The sequence below is a fragment of the Panthera leo genome, chromosome D4 (assembly GCF_018350215.1).
Source record: "Panthera leo isolate Ple1 chromosome D4, P.leo_Ple1_pat1.1, whole genome shotgun sequence".
Taxonomy (NCBI): domain Eukaryota; kingdom Metazoa; phylum Chordata; class Mammalia; order Carnivora; family Felidae; genus Panthera; species Panthera leo.
Genome location: NC_056691.1, coordinates 87,750,292 through 87,776,175, shown reverse-complemented (window position 1 = coordinate 87,776,175; position 25,884 = coordinate 87,750,292). Strand labels below are relative to the sequence as shown.

At 55.3% G+C, this 25,884-nt stretch overlaps 1 protein-coding gene across 4 annotated transcripts in view; it reads right to left on the bottom strand.

Moving 5' to 3' along the window:
- The window catches only part of USP20 (ubiquitin specific peptidase 20), a 44,087-nt gene that overhangs the window by 7,400 nt on the left and 10,803 nt on the right, over nt 1-25,884 (bottom strand). For 3 of the 4 annotated variants that reach the window (XM_042912369.1, XM_042912371.1, XM_042912367.1), the window contains exons 2-16: nt 24,056-24,166; nt 22,785-22,881; nt 17,976-18,029; nt 16,537-16,599; nt 16,066-16,197; nt 14,911-15,007; nt 14,367-14,436; nt 12,399-12,512; nt 11,309-11,387; nt 8,432-8,873; nt 7,928-8,068; nt 7,505-7,620; nt 7,079-7,251; nt 6,367-6,461; nt 113-146 (exon numbers count right to left, since the gene is read on the bottom strand). In XM_042912369.1, the coding sequence (XP_042768303.1) occupies nt 113-146; nt 6,367-6,461; nt 7,079-7,251; nt 7,505-7,620; nt 7,928-8,068; nt 8,432-8,873; nt 11,309-11,387; nt 12,399-12,512; nt 14,367-14,436; nt 14,911-15,007; nt 16,066-16,197; nt 16,537-16,599; nt 17,976-18,029; nt 22,785-22,865 (1,691 nt within the window). In that variant the 5' untranslated portion in view covers nt 22,866-22,881; nt 24,056-24,166. Of the gene's footprint in view, nt 1-112; nt 147-6,366; nt 6,462-7,078; nt 7,252-7,504; nt 7,621-7,927; nt 8,069-8,431; nt 8,874-11,308; nt 11,388-12,398; nt 12,513-14,366; nt 14,437-14,910; nt 15,008-16,065; nt 16,198-16,536; nt 16,600-17,975; nt 18,030-22,784; nt 22,882-23,988; nt 24,167-25,884 lie in introns of those variants that run through there. The other variant, XM_042912370.1, reaches the window with a different exon arrangement.

Sequence of the window (25,884 nt, the reverse complement as noted above, 5' to 3'; positions counted from 1 at the left end):
TGAGGTCAGGGTCAAACTCCCCGGGCGAGCAGGGGAAGTACGCGGGACACAGACGGACGGAGGGGTCGGAATGGGAAGCGGGGGAGAGGCCCCGGGACACACACACACTTACTTTTTACACCGTTCACAGCTGTACATGTTGTCACCTAGAGCAGTAAATGCAGACAACGGTTAGCGGGGACAGGGAATGGCAGAGGTGGACACGATCATTTATGCTGACGGCACACAACCCGACGGGCTGCCTGCAAGAGACTCACTTCAGTGTTAAGGGCACACAGGCTGGGAGAGAGGGATGGAAGGAGACATTCCCTGCAAATGGAAACCAAGAGAGCAGAGGTGGCCATATTGGTATCAGATAACACGGACTTTCGGTCCAAATCCGTCAGGAGAGACGAAGAGGGTCACCATGTGGTGATAAAGGGGTAATTCAAAAAGAAGAGGTAACTATTGTAAATATATGCATCCAACCCCACTGGACCTAAATATGGGAAGCGAATATTAACACAACTAAAGGCAGAAAGAGTCGGCAATACGGTAACAGTTGGGACTTTAACGCCCCACTTTCAACACTGGGCAGATCATCCAGGCAGAAAATTAATAAGGGAACCAGACCTGAAGGACTACAGACCAAGTGGGCCTAACAGACACAGACAGAACATTCTACCCAACAGCACCAGAATACACGTTCTCAAGTGTGCACGGCACATTCTCCAGGACAGATCCTTTGTTGGGCCACAGAGCAAACTTGGAACAAACCTGGGAAGACAGATATAGTATCCAGATCTTTTCCAAACACAGCGGTATGAAACGAGAAACCATTAACGGGAAGAAAACTAGAAAATTCACAAACATGTGGACATTAAACAACACACTCTTCAACAACTGACGGGTCAGAGAAAAACTCAAAAGAACTCAGGAAGCATCTCAAGACAAATGAAAATGAAAATATAACATACCACCACATATGGGATGCAGGAAAAGCAGGTCTAGGAGGGAATTTCATAGCAATAAGTGGCAACATTAAGAAAGCAAACAGATCTCAAACAACCTTTTTCGATGAAAGAGAAAATGAAAAATAAACTAAGGCCAAACTTGGCAGAAGGGAGGAAACGACAGAGATTAGAGCGTAAAGAAACAGAGATGAGAAAAAAACAATAGAAAAAAAAAGATCAGTGAAACTAAGAGTCGGTTTTCAGAAAAGATAAAATTGAAAACGCTTTTAGCTAGATTAGCAAAAGCAGAGACAGAGAGGATGTAAGTAAATTATAAATGGAGGGGGGCTCTTACAACTGACACCACAGAAACACAAAGGATCACAAAAGGCACTGTGTCCAATTCGCTGTACCCCAAATTGGATAGATAACCCAGAAGAAACAGACAAACTTCTAGAGATATACAACCAAGACTGAATCATGAAGAAAGAGAAAATCTGAAGAGACCAGTAATAAGGAGATTAGAGCAGTATTCTTTCCACCTTGCAATAGTAGTAAAAAGTAAAAACTTCCCAACAAACAAAAGTCCAGGACCAGATGGTTTGCCGGTGAATTCTACCAAACATTTAAAAAAAAGAATTAACACCAATCCTTTTCAAACACTTCCAAAAAGCTGAGGAGGGAGCACTCTCAGACTCATTTTATGAGGCCAGCAGCACCCTGATACCAAAGTTAGATAAGGACACTAAAGGAAAAGAAAACGATGGGCCAATATCCCCAATGAATGTTGACGGGAAAATCGTCAAAAAAAATTCTAGCAAACCGAATTCAGCATCATATTAAAAGGCTCACATACCATGATCAAAGGGAATTTAAACCTGGGAGGCAAGTATGGTTTATCACACACAAATCAATACACAGGATACTCTACGTTCATAGGATAAAGGGTAAAATCATCTGATCCTCTCAACCCAGAGAGGAAAAGCATTTGATGAATTTCAACACCCTTTCACGATAAAAGGTCTCAGTAGGTTAGGTGTAGAGGGAACACGCCTCGGCATACCGGAGGCCACCTAAGACAGGCCCACGGCCAATGTCATCCTCAATGGTGAAAAGCTAGCAGCTTTTCCTTCAAAATCAGGACCAAAACAAGGGCGCTCACTCTCACCAGGCCTATTCTAGCCAGTACTAGAAGTCCTAGCCAGAGCAATTAGGAAAGAAAAAGAAATAAAAGACGTCCAAAAAGGAGAAGAGGAGGTAAGGAGCTCAGGCTGCCTGTATGCGGATGACGCGATCCTACACATAGGAACCCTAAAGACTCCCCCAAAAAACTGTTAGCGCTGACAGATGAATTCAGGGAAGATGCAGAGCACAAACTCAACATATAAAAGCCAGCGGCATTCCTGTGCACTGGCAGTGAAATATCTGAATGAGAAACCAAAAAAACAAACCCATTTACAATCGGGTCAAGGATGATAAGACACACAGGAAGACGTTTAACCAGGGAGGTGAAAGATCTGTACGCAGAAACCACATGTCATCGATGAGAGACACGGACAAAGATGGCCGTGAGACCTTGGAAAATACAGCTGTTGGCCTCTGCCCCAGGTTCCTGGCTCACACTCCCTAAGGTCCTTCTACTTTCTTAAGTGGTAAGAGCACTAGAAGTATCATCTGTTCTGATATTTGGTCTTTGACCCTTTGACCCCACTTCCCGGCAGGCTCCTAAAGGTCCCTTGGAATTTCCTAGGTGATGGCAGTGGCTTTTGTCCTAACAAGGTGACTCTGGATGGCTCTGGGATTGGGGCTGATCACCAGAAAGACGGAGCCATGATTAGAAGTTTGGAATTTTCAGGGGCGCCTGGGCGGCTCAGTCGGTTGAGCGTCCAACTTCGGCTCGGGTCATGATCTCATGGTCTGTGGGTTCGAGCCCCGCGCTGGGCTCTGTGCTGACAGCTCGGAGCCTGGAGCCTGCTTCCGATTCTGTGTCTCCCTCTCTCTTTGCCCCTCCCCTTTTTGCTCCTCCCCTCTCTCTCTTTGCCCCTCCCCTCCAGATGCTCTGTCTCTCTCTGTCTCTCAAAAATAAATAAACGTTAAAAAATTAAAAAAAAAAAAAGTTTGGAATTTTCAGCCCCACCTGTGTCCTACAGAGGGAGGGGCTGGAAATGGGAGTTTATAACCGATCATGCCTACGTGAGGAAGCCTCCATAAAAATCCCAATGGCATGGCGTTTGGCCCCCTTCCAAGTTGGTGGACGTGTGGAGACGAGGGAAAGTAGCGAGCTCAGAGGTCAAGGAAGTTGTGCCCCTTCCCACATACCCTGCCCTGTGCAGCTCTGCCGTCTGGCTGTTCCTGAGTTAAATATGTTTTTTTAACATTTATTTATTTTTGAGAGAGAGAGACAGAGTGCGAGTGGGGGAGGGGCAGAGAGAGAGAGGGAGACACAGAATCCCAAGCAGGCTCCAGGCTCCGAGCTGTCAGCACAGAGCGCGACACGGGGCTCGAACTCCGAACCGTGAGATCATGACCTGAGCCGAAGTCGGACGCTTAGCTGACTGAGCCACCAGGGTGCCCCTGAGCTACATCCTTTCACGATAAACCAGTAATCCAGCAAGTAATGGCTCTAGCAAATTAATCAAGCCCAAGGAGAAAGGGTTGGAACCTTCGAGCTACAGCCAGTCAGAAACACAAGTGACAACCAGGACCCGTGACTGGCTTCTGAAGTTGGGGAGGGGAAGTCTTGTAGGACTGAACCCTTAACCTGTGGGATGTGATGCTGTCTCCAGTGTCAGAATCGAGGCGGATGCTCAATACCCAGCTGGTGTCCCATAACTGCTTGGAAGGGGAACGGCACCACGCATCTGGCATCGGGAAGGTAGTAAGAGTGATAGGAGACTGAGTTGTTCCCACACGGTGACCCAGTACATGAGAATAAATGAATAAATTCACGGATCAGAATACTAGATATTGTCAAAATGTCCACCCTACCCAAAGCCATCTATAGATTCGATGCAATCCCTGTCACAATCCCAGTGACCTTTTTCACAGAAATAGAAACAAAAAATCCTACAATTCACATAGAATTATAAAAAAATCCCAAACGGCCAAAACAATCTTGAGCAAGAACAACGGTGGAGGCGTCCCGAGTCCCGATTTCAAACTACACTACGAAGCTATGGTAGTCAGAACAGTATGGCACTGGCATAAAAACACACACAGGCCAATGAACAGAATTGAGGACCCAGAAATAAACCCATGCATATACGGGCAACTGCTGTCTGAGAAGGGAGCCAAGAATACTTGACGGGGGAAAGACAGTCATTTCAGTAAATGGTGTTGAGGAAACTGGACATTCACACATGTGACAGAAGAATGAAACTGGACCCGTATCTCATACCGCTCACAGAAATTATCCTAAAATGGATTAAAGACTGAAATATAAGATCTGAAGGGACGCCTGGGTGTCTCAGTCAGTTGAGCGTCCGACTTCGGCTCGGGTCACGATCTCGCGGTCCGTGAGTTCGAGCCCCGCGTTAGGCTCTGTGCTGACGGCTTGGAGCCTGGAGCCTGCTTTGGATTCTGTGTCCCCCCTCTCTCTCCGCCCCTCCCTGCTCATGCTCTGTCTCTCTGTCTCAAAAATAAATAAACATTAAAAAAAAATTAAAAAGACCTGAAACCACAAAACTCCTAGAAGAAAACATAGGGGAAACGCTCCCGGACGCTGCCCTTGGCAATGACTTTTTGGATAGGACACCAAAAGCACAAGCCACAAAAGCAAAAATAAACAAGCGGGCCGATATCGAACGCAAAAGCTCTCGCAACACAAGAAACAATTTGCAAAGTAAAGAAGCAACCTACAGAACGGGAGAAAACACGTATCGGATAAGGGGTTAATATCCAAAGTACGTAAGGAATTCATACAAATAGGAGAAAACAAAACAAAACAAAATCAAAACCCAGATAATCTGTTTAAAAGCTGGCAGAGGACCTGAACAGACATTTCTCCAAAGACGACAAACAGGTGGCCAGCAGGTACACGAAAAGCCGCTCGACATCACTCATCCCCAGGGAAACACGAATCGACCCCGCGATGAGTGTCACCTCACACCTGTCAGAAGAGCTCTCCTCAAGAGGAGATTTGGCAAAATGAGATACAAAGTGTCGGCAAGGACGTGGGGAAGGGGGATCCCTCGCGCGCACCGCCAGTGGGAACAGAAATTGGCGCGGCCATCGCGGAAAACAGTGTGGAGGTTCCTCAAAAAGTTAAATAGGACTACCCCGTGATCCGGCAGTCCCACGTCTGGGTATTTATCCAAAGGAAATGAAATCGGTCTAGAAGGGACCAGGTACGCATCCAGGTTCACTGCAGCATTGTTCACGACAGCCAAACGGCAGAAGTGAAGCCCACGTGTCCACTGCGAGAGGAACAGGGAAGTAAGACGTCATCTATCAAGAGTACTATTCAGCTCCAGAAAGGGGGGGGGGGGGTTCTGACACCTGCCACGACACGGATGAGGAGCCCGTCACAGGAGGATAAATACCCTATGATCTGACTTAGATGAGGTCCCCAGAGTCATCAAGTGATGGAGACAGAAGGCAGAATGATCAGCACCAGGGCTGTGGGACGGGAGAAGAGACAGTTGCCGTTTAAGGGGTAGAGTTTCCGCCTTGCAGGATGAGAAGGTTCTAGAGATTGATTGCATGATAATATGAATACAGGAACGCTACTGAACAGTGCACTTAAAAATGGTTAAGGTGGGCAGGGGGTGCCTGGATCGGTGAAGCAACTGACTTGGGCTCATGTCATGTTCTCGCGGCTTGTGGGTTCGAGCCCCGTGTCAGGCTCTGTGCCGACAGCTCAGAGCCTGCAGCCTGCTTCGGATTCTGTGTCTCTGTCTCTCTTTGTCCCTCCCCAGCTCATGTTCTCTCTCTCTCTCTCTCAAAAATAAATAAATGAACTCAAAAATTTTTAATACAATTTTAAAAAATGGTTACAATGGTAAATTTTATGTTATGTGTATTTTACCACAACTAAGTCTTGTGGGGGGGGGGTTGTGTTTGTTTGTTTGTTTGTTTTTAAGAAAAAGAGCTTTCCCAAAGGTAAGATGCCAAGCACTCAACAGAAAAATGGGAAAAGTCAGGAAGAGGACATTTTAAAATATGAAATACCAACGGTCAATACGCTCATGGAAACTGTCCAAGCTCATCGATAACCGAGGAAATGCAAACTTAAAAGCACAATATCATTTTTGTGCATCAAACTGTTAAACAAAAGAAAACCAGGTGAAGCCCTAAGGGCCACCAGGTGGTAGGGCTGGGAGAACACACAGTCCCAGGACCAGCCTGGCAGGTGGGGGGGGGGGGGGGGGGCGATAACTGACAGTGAGTTCCAGAAACCAGCCGTATGCTGACCCAGCCAGCCCAGTCCACTCACCCTTCAGCTCATCAGCAGCGAAGAAGGCAGCAAGGCAGTCTTCCAGGGTGACGACCGGCCCCCAAAACCAGCTAGGGGTACAGGATACCACAAACCTACGGAGACAGGAAAGGGGTGGCGGGGGTGCAACCAGGGCCTGGGCAAGACTGAGACCTGGCGGCTTTGGGCCCCGGGAGGCACCCTGGCCCGGTGGGTGGAACGGGTAGAGGTCCCAACGCTTGGGAGCACCAGCCGGCAACCCAGGGTCCTTGGGAGAATGACATCACTTCTCCCTGAGCTTTGTCTTTTCACGTGTGAAGGGGCCCTGATCCCACTGGCCTGTCCTCTGGGCAGAGACGGGCTCCTGACACCAGGCGGGTATAAAGCGGGCTTTGCAGCACACAGCAGGGGCTCCGGAAAGCCGCCCACCGCTCTCCCTGCGGGGTCAGGCCCGCTCTCCAGCTGCCGCCCTCCTTTCTAGCTGTCACCTGGTGACTCCCCTGTCATTACCCGCCTTCAGATCCATGGGCCCACCCACCCAACCCAGGCCATTCCCTCGTGGCTGAGGAAGCCCCCGCCCCACTCAGCCAACACCTGCACATCCTCCAGCTTCAAGGGCCCTTCGGGACTCTGCCCTTGGCCCTGTAACTGCCTGGACTTTGCCGTTTACGGCCTGCTGCCTTCCAGGGCCAGGGCAGCGTCGTGTCTCCAGCAGGCGGGAAGGCTGGGGTACCTCCGGATATACTCCACGATGAAGGCGAGCCAGCCCTGGGCGGCGTAGCTGTCCCCGCAGGCGCCCGGCTTGGCTGGCACGTTCTGGTAGATGGCCGAGTGGAGCTTGGCCAGGTCCTCCTTGCCAGGAATGGGCAGCGACAGGTCCTGGAACGTCTCTACCGTGGTGGACACCTGTGGGGTTGAAGGTCAGCCTGGGTTTCCACCTTCTAGGGTTCCGTCCTGCCCAGAACAAGCAGAATCTGTACCCCGAGCCCCAGTCACCACCAGATGGCAGGTATAGGGCGGAGGGTCTGCTCCCTAGTCTGGCGACCGGGGCCCTCCCCTACAGAAAGGCAGGGGGCACCAGGCGGAGCCCCCGACCTGGGGGAGGAGCACCGGGGCACTGAAGGCCGGCGCGTCACTCGTCCCACCCCAGGGCACTCACACGGTCACAGGTGAGACACTGCACGAGGCTAAGGATGGAGCCGTCGAAGATGTCGGAGATCACGCTGCGGTAGTGCTGTTCCTTCCGCCTCCGGCTGCCGGCACTCAGTACCTGGGCTGGGGGCACAGCACGGACTAGGCCCAGCCCCTCCGGCCTGTCTGGGGCAAGGGGCGGTGCTGGGGCTTGCTTGGCCGGGACCTGGGGGGGTCCTACGTGCGTCACGTGCCGGGGCTCACAGTTCACCTCCCGGCGCCTCGGTCACGGTCAGTGAGACGGGGCGCCCCCGCTCGCACCCGGTGGCATTAGGAGGGCTCGGAGACGCTGCTGCTCCCAGGGGCAGCCACGGCACGACCCGCGCTCCCGGCCCCGAGCCGCGCGTGCGGCCGCCCTGCCGACCCACCCTCCCCGCCCGACCCCGCCAACCTTTCTTGAGCACGTACGACGGCCCCATCCTCACGGGGCTCGCCCGAGGAGGGCTGCTGGCCAGCTTGGCGTGGCCCTCGTGGTGGCGCACTGGGCTGCAGGGGCGGGAGGCGCTGCGCATGTGGGCCTCGTTGTCCGGCTCTGGGGGCAGAGAGGGGGCCGTGCTGGGCCGAGGCAGCCACGCCGGCTGCGGGGCCGGGTCAGGAAGAGGGCCCGCCGGCACCTCCTAGGGACCGAGGCGGGAGCCCGCCACGCCTCCTCTGGCCCGTGCCCACCCCGGCCGCCACCAAACCCACAGAATGCCTGTCCTCGCTCCAGTCTCCAGCCGAGGCGCGGGGCCGGCTGAGCGGGTCCGCACCTGCCTCGTGGCCGACCCCCGACCCGAGGCTCCGGTGGTGGGACCCCAGGGGGCGGGAGAGGCCAGCGGGCCGGTGCGCGTCGGCGCCCGGCACACGGGCGGCGCCGGGCAGAGCGGGCCGGGGGCCCCGAGCGGCTGTCTGGCACCTGGGGTCCGGCGGGGGCTGGGGGACCGCGGCGACGGCGGCCGGCCCTCGGCGGGCTGGTCGTCAAGGGCGGCCATGGCCGTGTCCACGTCGGCGTCCTCGTCCACTTGCTCCGAGCTGGTGCGCTGCTGGCCCCAGGAGAACTTGCGGTCCTTCATGCGCTCCTTCTCGGAGATGGCGCGGCCCGCCTCGTCGGGGGTCAGCAGCTCCGCCTCGGCCTGCGAGCCGCCACGGCCCTGCCCATCGCCCTCACCCCGGTCGCTGCTCGAGTCACAGGACAGGAACTCGTCCTCGGACGGGCTCCTGTCGCCCTCGCGCTTCTCGTCCGTGTCGCTCGAGTCTGAGTCCCGGGCCTCGGCCGGTGCCGCCGCGGCCGCCACCACGGGCTCCTTGAGCTCCTCGTGCAGCTGGTCCATCAGGCAGCGCAGGAACTCCTGGGTGTCCTGGAAGCAGCGGCCGCGTCAACGGGGCCGTCCCCCCGGCGGAGGCACCCCCGCCGCCCCTGCGGCCGAGGACACCAGCAGGCCCCTCTCGTGGGTCCCGGCGGTACCCCGTGCAGACGCGTCGAGCGGCCCTCACGGGGGCCTCCGTGGCGGTTCCGTCCCAACCCCCGCTCTACCAGGAGCGCCGGGGCCAGAGAGGCCGAGCCACCCCTCCCCAGTCACACAGCTGTCAAGTGGCAGAGCTGAGGTCCCCACCGGGGCCGTGGGACTCCCCAGCTCGTGCCCATAAGCACCTGTAGCCCGGCCTCTACCTCAGTGTGGGACAGTGAAGGAGCCACGTTTGGCCCCGAAAGTCACCTTGCTGCCTGCAGGCGGGGCCCCTGGGGCGGGCGGGGAGACTGAGGAGGGATGAAGGTGACAGAGAAGATGAGTGTCCACGTGACGACCCAGCCGACTTGGGCGGGGGTGATGACGGCCAGCAGGCCCGGCCGCCCGCATCCTCTACCCTTCCTCTGGTTTCCCCCTGCCCTCCCAGCCTTGCTGCCAGCTCCCATGCCCACCCCTCGGCTCGCCAGTGTGGCCGTGGCCCCGGAGGGAGGATGGCACCTTCCCAGAGACGATATATCTAAGCTGTCCCTCCGGGCCGCTTGGGCCTCAAATCACAGCAGTGGCACTTTTATTCTGACCTCTGACTAGATCGCCAAACCGAGCAGGAAGCCCGGGCAGCGAGGCTTCCAGCACCCGCCCACCGAGCCCCGCCGAGAGCGGCGCACGCAAAGAAGGTGCCAGAACGTGGTGGCGGCGGCTGGGCTCCAACAGCCGGGGGCACGTGGTGCCACGCTGCCCCTCACAGTGCCCGGCGTCAGAAGCAGTGCCCCCGGCCCAACTCCTGACCAACACGAGGCTGGATCACTCAGCGGCCAGAACCAGCCAAGCCTCCTCAGCCTCACGTCACAGACGCGGAGACCGGGCCTCGTTCTCTCGGTTCCAGGAGAGGGAAGGGAGGACTCTGGAAGGGTTTCCTCGGGCAAAGTGTCAAACTCGAAGACCAGAGAAAGTAACCACTAGCTTATCTCGCATTAGGGAGTGGAGAGGATTCATGGGTCCCGTTATCAGGGGCGCGGAAAGGTTCTTTTAAGAAACGGGCCTTTGACACGCCATCTCCTTTCCTTTCTGGCTTCTCCTTGTCACAAGAGTACTGTGCTCGGGTTGCTAAAATCTCAAGCCATGTGTGGAAGCAGGACAGCATCCTCTGGCTGTTAACAGAGGCCCACGCCTGCATCTATGTTTCGGACTCAGAAACGATCCGTGTGCCGCGTCTAAGAAGCAGACGAAGAGGTGTTTCTGGAGTCTGAGTACGTGCTGGCAGCAGCCGGGCAGCCCTTCTCTTCACAGAGCGCCTGAGGAATGGCTCAGCTCGGCCTCAGTCCCACCCTGCCCTAGGTGCTGTGTGACCTGAGCTGTAGAACCCGAGCCTCAGCTCCTTACCTAGAGCCTGGGGGTGATGACAGGGCTCACTCAGGAGAGCTCTGTCAGGAGAAACAGGGCTGTACTTGCGTGGCAGGGAGTGACAACTTAATAAATGGTAGATGGTGAGCTGTGATCGTGGAGGATGTTATCGCTTTCCAAAAGGGTGGTGTTCAGGCAGCGCTGGGCTTCTCGCTCAGGAGCCTGGCGATCCTCCAACAGAGGGTGTGAGCAGAGGAAGCCCAGCAGCCCTCAGCCAGGGAAGGGATGGCAGGCAGGGTGGTGGGGGCCGAGGGAGAGGGCGGAAGGCATTCCCCGCCCGACCGCGGCTCTGTTCCCGGGCCCCGCATTCAGGCCGCAGGAATGGCGACCCAGACAGGGCCAGCTCCCCCCGCAAGCCCAGCAGCGAAACCCCGGGCCGCCGGGCAGTCTGGGGCAGGGACCCGGACATGTGAACGATCAGCTCGGCTTGGGACTGGGGCATACAGGTGGCTGCATTCAACTGCATCTTGGTCCCCCGAGGTCACGCCACGGGAAGGATCACTGATTTCCAGAGGGTTCTCTAGACGTACAAAAACTTGTAATGAAACGCTTAGCAGAAGTGAAATGCCGCCTGTGATCTGGAGAATGAAAAAGCACGTTCTGAACGCAGTGCTGAGGTGCCCGGAGTCTGCAGTCGGCCTGCCTGAGGTCAAATCTCCCCTCCGCCACGCACCAGCTGTGTGACCTGAGCCAGTGGCTCTCCCGGCTGAGACCCAGCCTCCAGCCTCCTGACCTGCCGAGTGGGGAGAACATCCGCAGGCCCCGGGGGGGGGCTCCAGTGTCCTCACACACACCGAGGGCTCAGGCAGCGAGAGGACCCGCCCCGTAATGCCGAGCCGCTGCTGGTGTTTTCCATGCCGGTCTGGGCTTCAGGGCCAGGCCTGGTAACGGCCCTGGGTGTCCCCGGCACAGCTCGGATGGCCTACCTGCTGGGCATAGCCTCGGAACATCGGGTTGACCAACTTGATCCCGTGAGACAGGCTGGTGGGAACCACGTAGCTTGGGCTGTGGGAAGACCAGACCCATTAGCGCAGGTGGCCCGGCCCGTTCAGGGCTGTGCGGTCCCTCGAGGGTCGGTAGGGCAGGCAGCTGGGGTGGCTGGATGGGACTCAGTGAGGTGTCTGCTGTAACTCTGGGAACGGCTGACTTGGCCAGGAGCCCCTGCGGGCTCGCACCTCCCCACCCTCAGGGAGGAAAATGTCAAGTCACGGCTCAGCCGGGCAAAGAACTCCCGACTGGGACGGCATCATTTCCCGTTAGTCCACAACAAGCCGACCTGAAAACTGGTTTCTTTCTGAAATACTTCTTGTGGTTTTTCTAATTTCAAAAGCAATCCATGTCCATTTTTGAAAAACCCCGAATTTTAGAGAAGCCCGACAAGGAGACATCACCACTAACAGCACCACCCAGAGGTAACTGCCGCTGAGATTTCTAGATTTTTCCATGGAAATAGATACACCCAGCAAACAAACTTGGTTCCTGACAGAACCGGAATTATACTGCATCGCGCTGTTTTATGATCTGCTCTTACACTTCGTATATTTCTACGCGCTCCTTTTAAATCATTCCCAAGTTTCCCAGAGAAACGGGTCTAATCCAAACTGCCGGTCTTTAAATTTGTTTCGCGCTGCGCTAAACCCCTGCCCTGTCGGCACCGGCCACCACTTATGAGACTCTCTCCCACGTGGACGGGGTGGCTGGGGCTTCGGAGGAGTCATGGTGAGTGTCTCGGCCTCAGCACACATGTCTCAGAAGTGGTCGCTGGCTCAGGGCAACACCAGGTTCGAACGCTAGCTCTACCCTTCCCAAGCTGAGTGACCTTGAGCAGGACACGGAAATCTCTCTGAACCTCAGGTTCCCCAGTTTATAAAACAGCACTGCCATGAGAATCACATGGGTGAGGCGTGGCAGGTGCACAGCAAACAGCCGAAGGCAGAGGTGGTACCCAGTCGAAGGGCTGAGAGGAAAGTCCCCAGCCCCATGCACCTGCCCAGGGTCAGGGGCTCAGTCACTCACCGTTTCCTGTGCCAGACCTCAGAGACCAGCTTCTGGTAACTTTTGCACAGGGCTGGCTTCTTGTCTGTGCGCACCAGGCCTCCACACTCCAAGAAGAACTGGGTGAGCGGAGGGCTAGGGGCAGGGGAGGGAGCCGGGTCAGAAAAGGAGGGGCGCGTGGCATCGGTTAGAAAGAGCTGGGTAGAGAAGAAAAGCTCACGCGGGGGGCATCCTGTAGCCCCCGGAGCCAGAAATGCCTGCGGATGACTAGAAGGATCCCACCTGTCGTGACTGAATCGTGTCTCCCCAAATTTACGAGTTGAACGCTTCAGAATACGACTGCATTTGGACACAGGGCCCCGAAACAAGGCAATTAGGTTAAAATGAGGTCCTCAGGGCGGGCCTTAGTCCGATATGACTGGTGTCCTCATACAAGGAGGAGATTTGGACACAAACATGCCCAGAGGGAAGATGACACAGGAAGAAGCTGGCCATCTAGAAGGCAAGGAGAGAGGCCTCGGAAGCAGCCACCCCTGTCTGCACCGTGATCTCAGACTTCTGGCCCCCAGAACAGACAGAGAATACATCTCTGCTGTTTAAAGTATTCTGCCAGGGGTGCCTGGGTGGCTCAGTCCGGGAAACATCAGGCTCTCGGTTTCGACTCAGGTCATGATCTCAGGGTTTGTGAGTTTGAGCCCCATGTCAGGCTCTGTGCTGACAGCTCGGAGCCTGCTTGGGATTCTTTCTCTCTCCCTGTCTGTCCCTCCCTTGTGTGAGCCTGCTCTCTCTCACAAAAATGAATAAAAAACAAATTAAAATAATAATAATAATAGTAATAATAATAAAATAAAGTCCCCTGTCATGCTTTGTTATGGACGCCCCCGACACAGAAACAGCGCCCTTCCCTCTCCCAGGGCTGCCGAGCTTCCGCTTCAGGGCCCCTGGGGTCAGGGCGCGGCTGTCGCTGCACCAACAAGAGAGGACCCAGAACCTGCTGCTCCCACCAGCCCGTTCTGTGGAACCTTCCCGAACCTGAAGGCATCTTCCTTTTCCCTCGTGTTTTAAAAACTTTAAAAACTCATTACTTAAGAAATACGTATTCATCGTAGAAAGACTGGATGAGCAAACACTAATAAAGGGCTTTAATCCTACCACGTGAAGACAGCTACCCCGAACATTTAGGTGCATAATGTTCCAGACTTTCCTGCAGACGCCCCCTCCCTCCTTCACACATATGCGCACCGAGTCCCCACCAGGTGGGACATCTGTGTACCGGGCGCAGGAAATGCCCTGGCCTCACGGACTTAACAGCCTACCCGAGGTAGAAATGACTAATTTTTTCCCCCAATGGGATTGCACCGCACAAAACTTGTAACTTCCTTCCTCCCCCTTGCCATAGTCTGACCCCTTCCCACTCAGGAAAATACTGTCCTACACTTACTGCAAAGTTGGCCTTTATTCTTTTTTAAGTTTTTTATTTATTTTGAGAACGGGAGAGAGAGCATGAGCAAGGGAGGGGAAGGGAGGGGCAGAGAGAGAGAGAGAGAGAGAGAGAGAGAGAGAGAGAGAGAATCCCAAGCAGGCACTGAGCTGTCAGCGCAGAGCCTGACACGGGGCTCGAACTCACGAACCGTGAGATCATGACCTGAGCCGAAACCAAGGGTTAGACGCTTAACCGACAGAGCCCCCCAGGGTTCCCTAAAGCTGGCCTTTAAATTCGGGCCTTCAGATCGTTCCCTACAAACACAGAACACGAACATGGCACAGGTACCACACGCCACGTCTCAGGTCGCCTTCCCGGGACTAACTCTGACAGAAGGGGGCTGCTGGGTCAAAGGGCACATGTGCTCCAAGGGGGGCTGATACACGTCTAAATACATGCATCTGTGGGCAACATACACAGCACAGCGTGGGGGCTGCTGCCGCTACTTCCGGGGCATCTGGGGACAGGTCCTGGCCTCCCGGCTCCCAGACGAGGTGACAACCTACCAGTTGGACAGGGCCTGCAAGGCGGCGTTCATGTAGCAGGAGTTGCCGAGGTTCTTCATACCCGTGAGGCCTAGGGAGACAATGCACAGAGGGGAGGGAGGGTGAGGGTGCCATCGCTCACGGATGAGCCGCCAGGACCCAACCAGAGGAGGACGTGGGTGGCTGGTGTCCCGCCCCAGAAGTCTGCCGGGTTAGGTTACTGTGCCTCCTGCTTACGGTAGCTGTGGGCGCCCGAGCATTTCAGACGGACCGCTCTGCCCTCCACCCAGCCCGGCCCACTGTCCGCGTCGCGCAGGCAAGGAGGCCGGGTGTGGAGGGGCCAGCCTGCCCGGGGTCACACACCGAGACCGGGGATGAGGACCGGCAGGCCACGAGGACTCGGCTGGATGGCCAGCACCCCAAGGGAAGAAGCCACCACACTCTACGGCCCGTCGGCCACGCCGCCCTCGCCCGCCCACACGGCCCAATGTGCCGCAGAACTCCCCAACCTGCGTGGAGGCCCCCGGCCCGGCCTGACAGCTCCCCCAGCTCTGGGGTCGGCTACCTCGAGGTTTCAGGTCGTCATCCTCGGACTCGGACTCTCCTTCGTCGGCCACGGCAATAGGGACAGCTTTCAGAGGGTGCAAGGGCAGCGGAGGGTCCTGCGGGAGAGACCGAGTGAGGAAACTGGGGAGGCGAGGAAGACGGGGTGGGGGGCAGAGGCCCGCAGGCTCCCCAGGGGGAAAGGAAGCCCAGTCGCCCAGCCCCCGCCCCCAGCCCACACCGGATTGGCCCATCTGAGCCGAGGACACCCCGGAAAGAGATGGCTCTGGCATCTTGTATCTTACTGATGGGAAACTTGTATTTTACTGACGCTGATAAAAACGCAGTTATAATAAATTTGCAAAAAAATAGAAACAACGAATCACGACCTACAATCCAACTTGCCTCAGCCGACCACTGTCAAGTCTGTACACGGTTGCGTAAGTTTTTCACCGTTCGTATACACGCGCCCCCAACACAAGATACTGCACGCACACTGTTGCATAGCCTTTTTTGTAAATAACCGTAAACAGCTGCCACGCTTGCAAACGTGTTCCGTAAACATTTACTGAGTGCCTACTACGCGATGGTCGCTGTGTAAATGCGGAAGAGACACGCTCAGGCCTCCCCGAGCTCCGACCCCAGCCGGCCAACCCCGCGACCTGTGTACTGGCCGGAGCCCGAGGCGACCCTCCGTGCGTGCGTCTGCCAGGCCTACCACCTTTAGGTGCCCCACGGTGCCCTGCTCGGTGCCTCGTTAGGGGGGTTTCTGGTGTTTTCCACAGAGAAGCGAACCGCAGGTCACCATTCGGCATTCCCCGGGGGGCAGGGTTCGTCTTAGGGTTGGGGGGTGCCGGGGGCTCGCCACAGGCCCGGAAGCATCTGCACTGGCCCCAGGCCCAGGCTCGGTCAAGCCCTGCCCTTGCGCGCGGCCCGCCCACGGCCTGTGAACGAACTCCCTTCCCGGAGGACTTTTGTGTCCTCAACCCCCACCCCGTGTGGGCCTTGGCACGCAGCTGGGGCTCAGCAAGGGTTCGCTGGCACTTGAGAACATGGGCCAGGCACAGATGCCATCTGGGACCCACCAATCCCCGCTCCCCCGACGCTTGGGTCACAAGGCCCTGCCTGCCCCCAACACGTCACTACCGACTGCGCTGCCGCCCCTGCACCCCCTTACCTGCTCCGAGAACTTGGGCGAGGGGCCCGCCAGGGGTGCTGCCAGCCTCTGCTTCAGGAACACTTCCTTCTCACAGGCGTAACACCACACCCGGAACGTGGTCAGGTTCACGGTCAGGTTGTGCTTTTTTGCCTAGAGGGCAAGGTCCGAAGTGAGGCTGAGGACACACTGGCCTAACGGGTGCCCTGAGGCTGCATCCAGCAGCCTCAGTAAAAGGCCTGGAAGCAGAGAACTTGCTCACCCTCCAGCCAGGAAGGCCATGGGCGGCCATTGACCATTCACGTGTTTGTGATATGGGTGCACCTGCATTAGCTCTGGTCTCTGTTGCAACCCTGCTAGGCCTGTTCCTATTTTATAGACAGAGCCACCGAGGCCCAGGGCGGGCGGCTGGAGCTGGGAGGCGGCTGGAGCCGGGGTCTGAATTCTGGGCCATCTGCCTGCAGGGCCCACACTCCCGGCCACGGCGCTCACCTGAGCGTGAATGGTGCTATGGTCAGCGAAGGATTCTCCGCAGCCAACATAGGAGCAGGAGACCTGGGGAGAGAGGGAAGGAGAGAGGATGGGGGCTGGACCATCTCCGCCACCAAGACCAGGCCTGAGGCCCTGCCGCGCCACAGGAACACGTATGTATGTACCTGAAGCTCCCGCTGGAAAGGACGGCTGCCCTAAAAGCCGCCCCTGCCCGCCGAGGAAGGTGGACAGGGTGCCCTGGGCTACTGGCCTCCTACAAAAAAGCCCAGGTAGGGGCCCAGCAAGACGTGGGCCAAGCTGTGTGGCGCCCAGACCCTCTCCCCTACTTCCTTATGGGCCGGTAATTGAGACCCACTCGGGACCCGCAGGGGGCCTGCAGGTCTCTGATGGCCTTGCCTTTGGCCTTGCACTTCCCTGTCCCAAATCTAGCCACCCACCAGGCCCAGCAAGTGCCTCCACTGCAGGCCTGCAGCCCAACGATCAGCCTGCTTCTCCACAAGAGATCAGCACCGCACGGGCTTGTGAGGGCCGTCCGGTCACAAAGGACACATCCCTTCCTGCTGGGGGGGCTCCCAGGACACAGGACCATGCCACACGTTTCTTGCTGTCCCCCAAGGGCCCAGACGGTATTCTGCAATCTGCTTTAGAACTGGGTGACGGGCCCTGAAGGCCGAGGCCGGAAGAGTCCCCTGGTGGCCCATGTGTCCTTTTTTCTTCTTTTCTACTTGGATTTGTTTTCAAAGAAATTTTTAGTAGCCATTTTCAATGTGACTTTAAATGTAATAAACATATACTTGTAGCAAATTGTGGAAAATGCTGTAAGAATTCCAGAGAAAAAAATGAAAACCATCCCAAATCGTGCTCCTCATAGAAAGTGGCCACGCTGTGATACAGCTCTCTTTAAGAAGCAATGACAATGAACCATGACTGGATTTTCCTGGATCCTGTCCACAGACCGTGCACCTTGCTAAACCCATTGCAGGGGTCATCTTGTCAAATCCACCGCAGCCCCGCAACGTGGGGACAGCTGCCCAGCGACAGTGACCTCTCCTTTACAGGTGGGGTGACGAGGCCCAGGCTGGCCCAGGGACAGGCCACTAGGCAGAAGAGCCAGGGCTCAGAGCCAAGATGCCTGCATCAAGTCTCACAGACACATGCACATACAGACCTTTGCCTTTCGTGCAGATGGGATCATTTGGTCCGGAGTCCTGCACAACCTGCTGTTTTCTCTCAACATTCCTGGTGGCTGCCCAGGCAGGCAGGCGGCCAGCAGGGGGACTTGCTGACTCTGGCGCCCTCTTGGCTCAGGCCGTGCACCTGAGACCTCCATGCCCCGTGTCCCCGCCCAACGATCCCAGCAGTGCCGGCCAGAGACGGACATTCTCAGCCCAGAGTCTAGACCAAGCTCCAGGCCCCCAACAGCGGCAAGGGTACTTTACCTGGAGACAGGCCCACAGGTTCGGTCCAGTAACACCACACGACTGACAGGCTCCCTGGGCAAGGGGAGGGGGGAGGGAAAGAGCCAAGCGTGAGCGGTCGGGGAGCCGCTCCAGCCAGAGGCATCACACACAGACCCCACTGGACGCCGACGGCTGTACCCCATAGCTTTCCACCGAAAGGTTTTTCTGCCTCGGAAAGGCCTTCACCAGCCTGTCGATCTAAACGTCCTTCCTCACAGGGCACTTTACGCTTTACTGTTTGTATTTTGCTTCCCCATGTGCTACAAAAACATTTTTAGGAAAATCCTTTGAAACGTAAATAAACAGACCTGTTAATATGCATTTTATCGCACCCTCGACTCTTCCTTTGATGACTGTGTAAGCCTTTCTTCCCACCTAGACTCTGGGCTCCGTGAAAGAGGGACGGTCTGTTTTGTCTACCTCTGTGACTTCACAGAGCCTAGTACAAATGGGACATCAATACGCTTTTTTTTAAAGAAATTTATTTATGTCTTTATAAAGTATATTTTTGAGAGAGGGAGTGACTGCAAGTGGGGAGGGGCAGAGAGAGAGAATCCCAAGCAGGCTCTGCACTGTCAGCACAGAACCCAACGCAGGGCTCGAACTCACGAACCATGAAATCGTGACCTGAGCCGAAAACAAGAGTTGGATGCTTAACCGACTGGGCCACCCAGGCGCCCCAAGGGACACCAAAACATTTGAGGAACACAGAAAACACCCAGGTTTCTGGCGTTCTGGTGACAGAGCCTGCTTCTTGTCTACCAGTGTCCCCTTTCCTGCTTTAGCAACAGGATGCTCGGATGTGGGCCGAGCCCACGGCCAGCCAGCTGCAGACTGGTTCTCGGCTCCTCTGTGGTCTTGGGGCTCGGTTCTAGTCAATGAGATGACAGCGAAAGTGACGCGTGCCATTTCCAGGCTGTGCATCCCCCCCGCCCCGCTCCTCCTCCTCCTTCCCCTGGAACACAGATGGGACGGCAGGAGCGGGGGCAAGCACCTTGGACTCAGAAATGAAAGCCATGTATTGGGAAGGGAGGGGCTGCCCTGCCATCGTACGTATGCCTGACTGTCCTATGACAGAAAAGGAAGGGTCGGTCTCATTTAAGGTGCTGTATTTCAGGGTCTCTTCGTTACAACTTAAATCGTGCCTTAAATAATCTTGTCTGCTGCACGTGTCTAAAACAACAATTCCAACTGAGGCTCCACAATGCCCAAGGTGACCCCCTCAGCGGTGAGGCGGATTCTAAGTGCCAGCTCTGACGGCAGTTACGACACGGGGCTCAGTCAGAGCCAGAGCGCCACCTGCCAGGGATGACCACGGCTAAGTTCTTCATACCTCGCTCCTGCAATCCCTGCCAGTGTGCGCAGCAGCTCTTTTGGACAGATGAGGAACCGAGGCTCAGAGGGCAGGCCCTGCTACAGAGCAGGTCAAGAGGGGAAGCAGAGGAGCCTGGGTCACAGGGCGCCCCCCCCCCAACAGGAAAGGGGGCTTCCCCCCACGACTCACGTCTCGGCGGGGATTTTGCGTTCTCACCGAGCCCAGTTTCTAGCTGTATCGGTAAAGGGCCCGAACCTGGAGGTCCCCGTAGGGTTGTGGTCAAGAAGGTGGGACTTGAGATCCGCGATCTGCCTCAGGGTCTCCCGCTGAGGACGCTGGGGGCAGCAGCCCCCGACCTTCCCGCGCTTGCAATCTCTTTTCTGATTTTCTGATTTCACAATTCACTTCCCTCTTCCAGGGCTTCCTTTTTGTTTCAGTCTTTTGAATGACGATGGTACCCTATGCTTGTTTGGTTTTTTTCTGTAAGCGGGCTCACCGCCATCGCGGGGCTCAAACTCAAGACCCCGAGATCGAGAGTCACATGCTCTACTGGCTGAGCCAGCCAGGGGCCCTGGAGGTTTGTTTTAACAGTTCAAACGACACATACATGCTGTATACGATCTCAGGGAGAGTATATAACGTGTAATAAATACATATGCTGGAATAACGTGAGGCATATCCCTCTGTGTTTTCACATACAACGTATATGCATACACTTGGGGGGGGTGTGATTTTTAGGAAAAACAAGATCATACTATACACGTTTCTCTGACACGTTTCTGTCACCTTTTTATGGTCATCTTTCCAAGTCTGCACACAGACACTGCATCTTCCCGTCTGCCGTAATGACACGGTGCCCCACGCTACGGGCACACCGTAATTCACCCATTCCCTTCTTTTAAAAAAAAATTTTTTTTTTCTTAACATTTATTTATTTTTGAGAGACAGAGCATGAGCAGGGGAGGGGCAGAGAGAGAGGGAGACACAGAATCCGAAACAGGCTCCGGGCTCCGAGCCGTCAGCACAGAGCCCGACGCGGGGCTCGGACTCACGAACTGCGAGATCGTGACCTGAGCTGGAGTTGGGTGCTTAACTGACTGGGCCACCCAGGCGCCCCTCACCCACTCCCTTCTTGATGAGTATTCAGACTGCCACCAGTTTTCTCCTTTGACAAATAAGCCTCAATAAATACTGCTGTCTTTGTGTCTTTACCACTGGTACTCGCACCTCTACGGGATAAACTCCCACACGGGGAGTTGTGTCCCTGAAGTGACAGGAATGCCCACCTCGCCCCACCACGCGTGCGGTCTCCTCCCCTCCATCACCAACAGCCCGGGTCGGATCGGCCTGTGGTTTGTCCGGCAGAGGAAAAATGCCATCATCTCGCGATCCGCGGCAATGTCCCCGGTCACTGGTGAAGTTGAGCACTTTCTTTCAGAAGTTTCTTGGCCATTTCCGTCCCCTGCACTGTGCCTGACCTGTTCACCTCCCTGCCCCTTCTGGTATTTTAAAACAATCTTCGTTTCATTCTGCAGATTTCTGGGTGCTCAGAGAAGGGCGGGACACATGCTCTCTGAAATACAGGCCTGAGACGTTCCAGACGTTCTCGGTCCTTCCGCTCCAGAAGGACCTACCACTTCCGAAAGGCTGCCGTGGCCCGGCCCGGATCGCGCCTCCTCGCTCTCCTCTTTGCCCTCGGATCCCCCTATCCCTGCCTCCTCTGGAGGCAAACCCCCTCGGTCTGTCTCATTCATTCCTTGGTGCAGACTCAGAACCCAGCGTGAGTGCGAATGCATCACAGCCTCGCTCTGCCCTCCTCCAGACCACACGAGAAGCGAAAGTGCTTCGAAAGAAGCCACAGGCACTCTGAAGGCCTGATCCCTCCCGCAGGCCCAGGCTGAACCAGCTCAGGCCGAAGGCCACCCAGGACCTGCTGGGACAGGGAGGCTGAGTGAGCCGGCAATCTGTCTAGGAACGCGACTCTAGACCCCGCTGCCCGGAGTGTGCCCCCCACACGCTCGGCCCCCACGTGCGACAACACTTTCAGGAGGCCGTTTATCACGGCACCACATTCACCACATGCAGACAGCCTGGGTGTCTACCCGCAGAGGCTCAGTTACGGGGTCCACACGACGAGATGCCGTGCAACTCCAGGGCAAACTAGGACAAAGCGGTCTTCACGGACCAGGGTTGAAAGAGCTCCAGAAAGATGTACTGTCCTGTGAGGGAAGCAAGTTGCCAAAGTGTCTAGGGGCATCTGGGTGGCTCAGTTGGTTAAGCACCCGGCTCTTAATTTCAGCTCAGGTCATGATCTCACGGTTAGTGGGTTCGAGCCCTGCATCAGGCTCTGCGCTGACAGTGCTGAGCCTGCTGGGGGTTCTCTGTCTCCCTCTCCCTCTGTCCCTCCCTCCCTCATGCCCGCCCTCCCTCCCTCTCTCTCAAAAATAAATAAATTAAAAACAAGAAAACAAACAAAAAAAGCATCTATAGTATAGTATGTTACCTTTTATATAATGAAGGGGGAAATGAAAAATAAGCATATTTGCATGTATTTGCATAAAGAAACTCAGAAAAAGTATAAAAGAGACCAATATAAAAGGCTCCCTAAAGGTGGAATTGGAGGGTGGGAGGAGGATGTCTTGACAATGATTTTTTTTTCATTTTATTTTTTCGTTTTCTCATGTTTATTGTTGAGAGAGAGAGACAGAGCACGAGCAGGGGAGGGGCGGAGAGAGAGGGAGACACGGAATCCGAAGCAGGCTCCGGGCTCCGAGCCGTCAGCACAGAGCCCGATGTGGGGCTCGAACTCGCAAACTGGAAGATCATGACCTGAGCCAAAGTTGGACATTTAACCGACTGAGGCATCCAAGCACCCCTGAATTTTTTTTAAAAAAATTTTATTTTAAGTAGGCTCCACACCCAACGTGGGGCTCGAACCCTGAGACTAAGAGTCCCATGCTCTAGCAGCCGAGCTAGCTGTGCACCCCCCTACTTTAAAAATTTTTTTAATTGACATCGATACTTTTATACTGCTCGATTCTGAACCAGAGAAAAGTATCACCCGTTCGAAACACTTTAACAAAAAAAGACACATTTTTTTACTCCCCACTCAGAGAAGCCCACCTTCTGGCTCTGGGCCTCCCCAGACCCTCCTCGGGTCACGCTCGTCAAAATGCCCGTGGGCTCTCAGAGCATGATTCGTTCCCTGCCTCGGAAAGGCTCCACGGCTAATGCACAGGGCATTAGTGGCTCCCAGATGGACTGATCTAAGTGCTAATTAATGGCTGTTAGGACGCAGCCCGGGAAAGCTTCCCCCACGGACGCCAGCCCTTCCATTTACACAAAACGCTAAGCAGAGACTGTCGGGAAGCCGGTTCTTCAACTCTTTCAAACCTTCCTTTGGAAACACCTGTACCTTAGGAACGCAGCGGCCCTGGGTGTGGGCCCCAGCTCTGTAAGGTCTGACCCTTTACCTTCGATTTGAACAGCAAGTCCTCTTTGGTCACCTCCCCTATGGAGTCAAGGTGAGGGCAAAGGTCCCTGGAGTCCCCCATGCTGGCCTGGGCTCACCTACAAGAGAACACAGGGAGCCTGGGTTAACGGCAGCCACCGCTGGAGCGAGGTGGGGGCTGCTGGTGCAGTGCACAACTTTGGTCTCAGGTCCTGGCTCTGCCACATATCCGCCGGTGAGTCGAGGAAGCCACTTAACTTCTCCGAGCCTCACTGTCCTCCTCTGGGAATTGGGTGTGACGGTAACGCTAGGGGGACTCACAAACGGGTACGTGTCAAACTGGCGACACGTGAACAGGCCCTGTGGATTGTCCCAACAGTCCCTTTAGCAGTTGTGACGTCGTACTACGGATATGCCAAAGATGTGGCACCCCTGGGGGAAACTGAGTGAAGGGTACGTAGGCCCTCCTGGGACATCCGTGGCGATTTCCTGTGAATTAACAATTATTCCCGAAGAAAATGTATAAAAACAAGTAACTGGATTGGCTTCAGCCGCCTCATATTTTAGCAGAAATCACACCTAGGAACCTGACGGCTGATTCTAGCTCCAAACCGTTGCCAAGAAAGTTCCGGGCCAACCGAAGATTTAGTGGAGCCAAGGTGGTTTAACCAAAGGCAGGGGCGGTGTGTCCACTGAGGGAAGTGGACCCCCACCCTCTCCCCGACATGGTCAGCCGGGGGTCCACTGGCCCAGGCCCCCCACCAGATCAGGTGTTACGGGTGCTGATCAAGTTCCGGGTGGCAGACTAAATGGTTTCCGTGCGTTATTTCTTGGAAAACGTCCCCAGGCAGCTGTGATCAGCCCCGTCTTACAGATTCGGAAACAGGGGTTCCTTCTTGTCTCAGGTCTCACAGCGAGGAATGCTAGAGCCAAGGCGGAAGCTCGAGCTGCTCAGACTCTTACGGCCTCACGTGTATTCTCTCTCTTTTTAACTTAGGGCAGTGGAAACACGCAGAAGCAGACAGCTCACTCCCACGTGCCGGCACCCAGCTCCAACAGGGAGCCGTTCACAGCACCCTTGCTTCGGCTCAAACTCCCACTTCCTCTTTTTGGTGGCAGACCCAGATACCGCCTCATTGCATCTGTGTGTGCTCTTAAAAGATAAGGACTTGAAAAAAGGAAAAAAAAAAACAAACAAACCCATAACCACAATTCCGTTATTTCACCTGAGAGAATTTCCTCTTGGGTCCGTGCTTAAGGGCTACGCCTGAAACGGGGAGGCTGTGGGCCTACCTCTGTGCACAGCGACACCCCCAGGGAGCGGCCAGCATCTGTATTCTCCGCGGACAGCCGATGGTGGTGGGGCGCGAGGGCCGGAGTGAGTGCAGGCCTCTGGCAGGGAACCTGCGGGGAACAAACCAGCTCACTTCCTGCAGCTCCATGATTTTAAGCTCACTCCTAGCGCTGACCGGCGGCTACGAAGAGGTCAGAATTCCTCCTGGGAAGGGCAAGTGAAATTTTGGACATCTGGGGCAGCCGCGGGCTGGACAGGCTCCCAGTCCATCCACGGGGACCATAAAAACACACTGCTCCGGGGTAGCTAACGAAGGCTGGTGTGGAGCTGGTATAGGTAGGGGTAGCCCCTCCTCGGGGGTCGTGATCCCCGAGAGCAGAGGCCCGCAAGGGTCTGCACGAGAGGGCCGCGGGCCTCTCTAGTTATTGCCTTGGCTGCCACAGCCCGTTAACCTCCTGGACGGAAGGCTCAGCCCATTCTGTGCACGCCCCTGGGACCCTCAGATCATCCTCGGATCCCCTGCTGCTCAGAACCTCTTGGATCCATCACCCACAGGATCCTGTGCTGCTCAGAACCTCTGACCCCCGAGTCTTGAGCAACCCCAGGCCAGAGGCACAACTGAGTCCATTCATGTGTCATCACCGACTGCACCTCCCCAACCCTGCTGGGCCACAGTCTCCCAGACATGGGTCGTTCAAAGAGGGAGAGGCAGTTAGAAGCTAACATTTAAAATGCTCACATGGCAATGACGGGTTCAAGGTTCTAAACTCCAAGCCTCTTCACCTGAAGCCAGATTTTTTAGGTTTTGTTTTTTGTTTTGTTCTCACTGAGGTCAAGTGCACCAGGTTGGCAAGCTGCAGTATGGGGGCAGGAGGGGGGCAGGGGAGGGAGTGGCTTTGGTGTGTGTGCCCCCCGTCTCTCCAGCAAGATGGCAGAGCCCGCTTGTGAGCTTGACACCCAGGGCCACAAATGGAGCCCGGGACAAGGACACTGGTGACAAGCCTGTCTTGATTCACACGTGCAGTGAGACCATTCAAGCTCCTCCGTCTTCAGACAGGGGAGGGGAAAAAAAGCAAAGCCCAGTGGATAACGACCCTCCACGTACCCTCGCTGCCCCCGTGCTACAGAAGAAACAGAACAGAGAGCTTAAGGAAGCGAGAGACTTGGCCAGAGTCAGTCCTCAGCTAGTAAGTCGTGGGTGGGGACTCAATCAGATTGTCTGGTGCAGGGCTGTGCTCCAAATCGGGGGTTGGCAAATCATGTCTATAAAGTACCAGGCAGTAAATCATTTAGGCTTTGTGGGCCCTGTGGATCTTTATCACATATTCTTTGTTTTTGTTTTTGTTTTTTTACAATGTGTTAAAGATTTTTTTTTTTTTTTAATTCTTAGCTTGAGGGCCTTGCAAAAACAATGCTAGCCCGCTGCCACAGTTTGCTGCATCATGCCCTAACTCGCTGTGCTGTTGGGGCCTCATAAAAACAAGCCCGGATCACCAGGATTCCATGTTTCACCGAACACAAAGCACTAGTTTAAATAAGGCAGGTAGCAAAGAAGAGCCAAGAGGGTTCACCTGGCCCCAGGTTTTTTTCTAAGTAAGTATTCAGGATGCATGCAAAGACGGACTGACAAAGATATGCACTGTTTATAATGGGGGAACTGGATACAATGTAAACAACAGGCGGTTAGATAAACAAGGACACAACCATACTCTGTCTACTGCGCAGCCATTAAAAATGATACATATTGAATCTTCCTATCCATGAAATTAAATTAGATCTAAATACATGGAGAGATATACCATGTTCATGGACTGGTACACTCAACACT